Consider the following 8,347-nt stretch of genomic DNA (forward strand, 5'->3'; position numbering starts at 1 on the left):
GGACGACGCTTAAGTTTAGGAACATATTTTGAAATTATTTTTTTAGTAGGAGATTTCTTCAGATTTTTTAGAAGAAATCTTCAAATACAATATCTTTTGATATTGTATTTGAAGATTTTCATTTTTTGGTAACGAATAATACTTTATTTTAGTTCCATCTTCTTTTTTTGTATTAACGTTATTGTAGCATAAAGATGAAGAACAAAACCACTTCATGGTGTTAATTCCTTTCTAATACTATTTATTTTAATAAGAATTATCTAATATTAGACTAGCAAAGTCATTTTCAAAAATCAAAACAACAAAAAACGCTTTAAAAACAACCTAAACAAAGTCGCCATTATGTTCATTTATCCCCTACGGAAAAGTCATACACTGAAACCGCGCTCTGTGAAAGTCCGTAATTTAAAATAAATTTCGCAATGCTTGTAATGTTATTGTAATATTATCTTATGAGCTTTTATTTTTAGATTTTAACTGATAAACTCCGAAAATGATGATGAATCCTTTGCCGATTTAAAAACAAAAAGTGATTTGAATGTTATTAAATACATGAATGATTCGAGAGTTTTGTTTATCATTAATAAGACCCCATTTTTTACAAATTAGTAAGATTTTTTTTATACTTCAATGACTCTTTTATGGGTCGCGTTCTGCTAATTACTATAGTTACCATTAATTTTTTATTAAAAAATAAATGCACTAGTTTTAAATATTTTTGTCTAAAGAACAACTTTCTTGCATGTTGAATTAATAAGCGTTATTCGGTTGCATTATTTGTAGTAAAGAAAAACTAACACTTTAACATTTAACAGCTAGTGCATTCTTTATAATGCAAATTAATGTATTTGACTAGCGCCCTAGCTAATGCGCCTGCATACATTGTTCGATTTTCAGCAGATCTAAGATTAATAGGTGATTCAATTTGTATTGCATCTATCTCTCCGCTGGATTTACTTCCATAGAATAACGTATTGTAGCCTCCATTAAAGTAATTTCCATTGATTATCGGATTTGCGGGTGAAGGAACTGATTTAATGCCTTCATCATTGAGAAACTTCCCCAGGCTTCCTTCTCCACAAATTAAATCAAAAACTGAAAAACTGCTGTGTTTTGCGAGATTTCTAATCGACGAATCATCGTCATTAATATTTTGAGAATTAATGCAACTTTTAGATAAAAGATATCCCAGCTCAACCCATTGTTCGGGATGACTCTGACCGTGGATATCAATAAAAAGACCATGTTTCACAATCTTTTTTGCGTTGCTTAACAGTTGATGGTAACAAGAATAAATAGATTGAGCTTCTGGATCATGCATTGTTGCTTCATTCACTTCTCGATTTAAATCAACCTTTGAACGATGAACCTCAGCAATAACAATATGTGGTGCTTCCTCCAAAGAAGAGTGTTTAATAAGCTCTTCGTGCAGTAAAAATACTAACTCTTTAGTGAATTGATCAGGTTCACAAACTGCATTGTATAAACCTCCGTTTCTTTTGCAAAATGTGCTTTTATCTCGATCAGTGATAAATTCAGGGCGCATTTCTCCACCATGTGGAACTGATATTATAAGTTTGGTTTTAATTCCACCAGGAATATATCGCACAAAGTCGCTTGGTGAATACTCGTTATTAAAGTTTTCAATTTCCATTTTTCATGCACAACTGATTATAAGCTGAGTACTTGAGAAAATATTTTCATATTTATCTAAAATGAATGAATAAATTTAAAAAAAGAAGTCCTTTTATGTCCAAGTACAAGTCTTTTCTGAAAATATAAACTTTTAACCAGTACTCGATGTAAGGGGGGATGCAACCCCGTCACTTATTTCTGAAGTATAAACCATACATGGTTTTTTTTAACTTTAATAATAACAGGTAATACTAATAGTAAAAACTGTGTATATATATTGTGTGCGTGTGTCTCTATATATACATATATATACATATATATATATATATATATATATATATATATATATATATATATATATATACATATATATACATATATATACATATATATATATATATATATATATATATATATATATATATATATACATATATATATACATATATATATATATATATATATATATATATATATATATATATATATATATATATATATATATACATATATATATACATATATATTTATATATATATATATACATATATATATATTTATATATGTATATACATATATCTATATGTATATACATATATCTATATGTATATACATATATATATATATATGTATATACATATATATACATATATATATATGTATATACATATATATATATATATATATATACATAATATATATATATATATATATATGTATATATATATATATATATTATATATATATATATATATATATATACATATATATATATATATATATATATACATAAACACACACACACACACACACACACACTCACACATATAGGCTTTAACCTTAAAAAAAAGATTTTTACTATTTAGGCATGAAACTATTAGTAGCATTAAAAAGCACTTTGTTTATATCGGAATATATTTAAGTGTATCTGAAGTATCAGTAGATTTCTTTTTGAATAGATTTTTTTTTTAATCTTTTTTAATAGACCATAACTTTTTAAATAAAATAAAGGTCAACTGAAATTTTGTTTAGTAATAATTTTTCACCCAAATTATCTATTTTTGCAGGTGTTCTTGACTGATTTTAAACAATTTTTTAGTTCTTGTACCTTAAAGTTGCTAAATAATTAGGGCTGCCATTGTCCTGATCTTTTCGCTGGAGAACGCGATAAAAGTTTTAATTTTAATTAGTTTAGCGCTGGGCTCCCCTCCGTAAAAATCAGGACTATGGTAGCCCTATATATAATGCAATATTAGAAAAAAAAAATTAAAACTTTAATGTGCTACAGTTCAATACCAACAGAAAGGCAGTGCTATTTTTTTTGTTACTCTTGTACTAAGGTTAACCACCTGTAGTAAGAATCAATATTATGCATTCAAATTTAACAATTGCAGCAGTCTGTAAAAATATCACTTTTTTAAAAAAAATTAATAAGCAATCACCAAAAAAAAGAGCTATATTCTATCTTATGACATGATTGTAGCCCTTTGACTTAAATGTGTATATTATTAATTTTTCCCTGAATAATTATAAACAGTTTTCCCTAAAATAATATTATCAGTGTCTTAATTTAATTTATATGATATGATTTTGAAATATGTACTTATTTAATTTTATGCATATAATATAATTATAATGATATAATTTCCACATGGTTATAATTTGAGTGTAAAATACTTCAATTGCTTTAAGAGTTTGTATTAAAATCTAAATCTGTGCAGTATTTTCTGGATTTTAATATTTTTGTTTTTAATATTGTAGGAATTAATTAACTCCTGATGGCTGGTCAATTGAAAAAACTTGCAAAACATTTTCGGTGTTAGAACATCTTTTTAGGAAAACCTGAAAGTTGAAAAATGAAAAAGAGATACTTGCTAAACCTGAGGCTAAAAAAGGACAACCTTTGGAAGATATTATTAAACAGAAAGTCATTGAAACTTATGAATCCAAAGACTTCACAAGACAATGTCTATAAAATACTTTATGAACATTTACATTCTACTTTTGTTTGTGAACTTTTACATTATTTAATAGTGGAAAAGTTAATAAACAAAAACGCTTAATATTAGTTCATTTAAAGGAGCTTTATTTTGAATTTGCCAAATGACCAAACTGCACTTGTCACAGTCCAAGTCAAAATCAAAGCATGCTTTTACAATGATGAGTGGTATATAGAAGTTGTGCTTAAGATTTGTAATGAAAACCAATATATTCATATGAAATTGAAACAAACTAAATTTGAAATGGAATAATAATGCAAGATCAAGTCAGCATTGGGTCCCATTTGGCAAAGTAATATATCAAATAAGTGCTGCATCCATTAAGAGTAGAAGTGCTTGTGACCACAATCTTGCTAATAATAATTATGATAGTATATTGAGATATGTAAATCAGAGATAAAGAAATAAGTGTACTTGTGTTTCATGTGTATATACACGTCTTTCAGCATTTTTACATTCTACTTTAAATTTTTTAGCTGAACTTTTTCAGTTTAAAAATGCTACACTATTTTCTATGTCTGGAAAATGAAAATAATTTATCATATTTTTAAAAAAAGTAATATTTTAACAGGCTGCTGCAAGTGTTAAACTAACTTTTAACACATAATTTTAATTTTTACCACAAATGGTTACTCTAATTACACAAAAGTAAAAGAAAAATGGTACTGCCTGTCTGTAGGTATTGAATCGCAGCACATAAAAGTTTCCAAAAAACTTTCTATTCTTGTGCTATATAGCAACTTTAGGGTACAACAACTTATAAATACTTCAAAGCCAGTCAAAAACACCTACAAAATTAAATTATTTGGATTAAAAGCTATTACTATACAAAATTTTAGGTTATCACTTTTTTTATTTACTAAGTTATGCTCTGCCAAAAATCAAAAAAATTTAAGGTAATCTTTTATTTTTATTTTCTCTAAATTAACATTGACCACAAAAAATTTACTCATTAATGTGTTGTAAAGTTTAACAGTTTTGTAATTCTTAAACATTGTTAAAACTTCTTGACAATTAAAAACATTTAAATCATAAAGCATTAAATTTTTTTTTATATCTTCAAGTAGACACTTTGAGAACTGAAGCTGAATGATATTCTTTTAACAACAATTTTTTAGTTATATTTTCAGGATTATTTGCAATTTTCTTATACTGCTAATTCATTAATAAAAATAAAAAAAAGCATAATATACATTTATGTGTTACCCTATATAGAGCGTGGTAAAAATTTGAACCCAAACAACAAAATTAGTAATCTATTAATAATATAAGATTACTAAATTTTATGGCTGCATATACCATAGCTTTACACATAGAAATATCTCATACCAAATATAGTTTGACACCTTATACTATTTTTACAAATTGTATTTAATATTGCTTATTTAATATATAAAAATAATTACTTCAAACATGGGAAGTAAATGAAATTAATACAAATCTGTAAAGTATAACCTTTTTGAAAGTTTGTTCTATATAATGCTATTTAAAGATTTATTACCATTTTGAGTTTTACGTTAATATAATTCTTTATCACTTTTAGTTTACAATATCTTAGTATTAAAAGATTGATTTAAGCATATTAGCAACTGCTTTGGAAAGCTAAGTCATCAATAAATTTAACCAAATTTAAAGGAAAAAAAAAGACTATCGTTGTTGACTATATCTTTCTATTTGATTTTAAATATTTATCGTTAAATTTATTTAAGTTAATGTAGTTAAGTTTTTACTCATTATTAATGGTTTTTTTCAGTATATTTTTATATATATATACATATATATATATATATATATATATATATATATATATATATATATATATATATATATATACATATGTATATATAAATATATATACATATATAAATTTTATTATTAAATATATTATAAAATTACTATTAAATTATTACTGCTCTTTGAAAACATTGAGCACTCTAATTGTACAATATACTAACCTAACTTGAAATTGCTTTTATCCTATTGAATAAATAACAAAGAAATAATACTTCATTTAAAGAAAATTACGTCAAAAAATTAATAAATATGAAAAATCAGTTTTTTGATATGTTACAAAAGTCTTCCTACGACCCCTTATCTGTTGTTTATGTTTACATTAGCTTTATATTTTAATTATATATTATATTATATATTATTTTATATTTATATAATTACATTTATATATTATATATTATATCTTATTATAGCTTTATATTTTTATAGCTTTATATTTTGTTTTCAGCGTAAATAAAATTGTCATTTTTAAACCCAATTGGACATTTTGTGCAATAAAAAATGGGTAATTTTGAAAATGAAGCCTACTAGAAAAGAGTTGCCAGAAGTGATGAAGAATCTTGTTGTTTCTCACTATCTAAATAGGAAATCACTGTCACAGATAAAAGAAATGCTTTGTATGCCAAAATTCACAGTTCAGTCTATCATAAAAAAATTTTCTACTGAGGGTTCTGTTCAAAATAAACCAAAAAATGGCTGCCAAAAAAATTCTTTCGGAACGAACTAAGAATTGGTTGGTACGAAAAATCAAGATGCAGCCAAAGCTGAGGGCTTCTAAATTGACTGAGGATTTAGAACTTGATCTAGGACAAACTGTAAGTTTGCAAACAGTGAGACGATGTTTAAAGAAACTAAAACTTTCATGGAAGAGTAGCGAGAAAGAAGCCCTTCATTTCTAAGAAGAATCAAAAAGCATGTTTAGAATTGGCTAAAAAGTATGTTTTGATGCCTAAAGAGTTCTGGGAGACTGTAATTTTTGCTGGTGAGAGCAAATTTAATTTGTTTGGATCGGATGGATGTCTCATTGTTTGGAGAAGACCAAATACAGAGTTAGAAGAGCAAAATATGGTAGCAACAGTCAAATATAGTGGGGGCGGTGTCATGGTTTGGGGCTTTATGGCTGCTTCTGAGGTTGGTAAAATGCATTTTATAGAAACTATCATGAATGCCTGTGTTTATATTGATGTTCTTAAACAAAACTTAAACCAAAGTGCTGAAAAATTGGGGTTGACTGGTGTATATAAGTACTATCAGTATAATGATCCGAAGCATAGTGCTTTTGATATATGACTCTAGATGCTCTACAACTGTCCTGGAGTGATCAAAACACCAAACTGAGCATTTATAGTCAGAATTGGAAATTGAACTGTGTAAAATTCAATTCCCTGACAAACCACAGATGAAAGTGGCCTTGGAGAGTGCATAGAATTGTTTAAGTCATGAAATCACAAAAAAACTGGTTCATTCTATGCCAGATCAATTGAGAGCTGTTATAAAAAGCAAGGGAAAAGCAACACGTTATTGAAATTTGGTTTTCTGATACCTTTTTTAACATTTTTTTCTGTTTTTCTGAAAGATTTTTATATCATATGAAGACTTTTGTAACATTTTAAACAAGACCTTTTTCATGTCTAAGTTTTTTAAAGGAATTTTCTAAAAATATAATAATTTTCTTTCCATGTTGCATTAATTTTGATCTATAAAATAAATTTTGTACATAATTTCACCAAAAACCCTGAAAAAATATATAAAAAATGACTAAATTTATTAAATAGTTCACTGTACGATGACTTTCGTAACCCTCTGTATATATATTGTATATATATATATATATACATACATATATATATATATATATATATATATATATATATATATATATATATATATATATATATATATATATATATATATATATATTATATTTGGTCATTATATTATTTTGACTAAATATATAATAAATAATATAATGACCAAATATAATATATAATTATATTATATTTGGTCATTATATTATTTTGTATATTTATTATATTTTTATATTTATTATATAGTATAGTATTTATTATATTTGTATATTTATATATTATATTTTTATATTTATACATTATATATTTTTATTATAATGGGTTGGTTAAGTTATAGTAACTCCTTGTCACTTATAATAAACTTGTTTTTGGAAAAAATATAATAAAATAAAATATATCAGCTAAAGAGTAGGGAATCAATGTAAGAAAATAAACCTTACTCACTAAATGTTGAATATTGATAGAAAATGGCCTTCATTCTTTTTATTATCAAAAATAAATCAACAAATTGTAAAATGAGTTTATTACTCTAGCGTCGTCAAGCACTAACCAAGTTTGGCGAAGATGATCCAAAAGTAGGGTAATGTGGGGCAAAATGAGACATTAAAGAAGATGAGACGCATGTTTTTATTATCTTCTACTTTCACTTAATATGATTTTTATTGTTCATATATAGCAATTTAGTTAGTACATTTAATTTGCATGCTAAAAACCACTATTTTACCAAATATTTCAAGGCGCTCAAATAATTGGTAAGTGGTTTTTAGCATGTTAATTATTGCATAATTGCGAACTGTGTTTTTATTCTTCAATAAGCCAAACTTTTATAGTTCAAATTTTTTTTTTTAAGTTTATATTTTTAACACATTGTTTGTAGGGAAGATGATTTATGAGCTGATTTTAAGGCTGTGACCCCTCTCCCTCCTCGAAGAAGGAGATTTTCAACTTATAGTTGGTTTTTTGCGGAATACCCCCCTCCCCTCATTGTATTTCTAAAAAAACTTTAAATTTGTAGTCCAAAGTTTGAAAAGATAGATTCAAAACGACATTTACCAAACACGGACTTCGATGTACTAGATTTTGAATATCTCTAAAAATTTCGCGTCTTAAACT

General features: G+C 25.6%; 1 protein-coding gene across 2 annotated transcripts; it reads right to left on the reverse strand.

Annotated features, from left to right (window-relative positions):
- Positions 1-807: 807 nt before the first annotated feature.
- Positions 808-7,825, reverse strand: LOC101237240 (uncharacterized). 2 transcript variants are annotated; one of them, XM_065799515.1, is made up of 2 exons: positions 7,679-7,825; positions 808-1,710 (listed from the first exon to the last, which is right to left on the reverse strand). In XM_065799515.1, exon 2 carries the CDS (start codon positions 1,652-1,654, stop codon positions 809-811), a length of 846 nt encoding a protein of 281 aa, XP_065655587.1. In that variant the 5' UTR covers positions 1,655-1,710; positions 7,679-7,825; the 3' UTR covers position 808. The 2 variants fall into 2 exon arrangements, with proteins under 2 accessions (XP_065655587.1, XP_065655588.1); XM_065799516.1 differs by having other exon boundaries at positions 7,675-7,810.
- Positions 7,826-8,347: the final 522 nt, after the last annotated feature.

The sequence above is a fragment of the Hydra vulgaris genome, chromosome 06, assembly GCF_038396675.1.
Source record: "Hydra vulgaris chromosome 06, alternate assembly HydraT2T_AEP".
NCBI lineage: Eukaryota > Metazoa > Cnidaria > Hydrozoa > Anthoathecata > Hydridae > Hydra > Hydra vulgaris.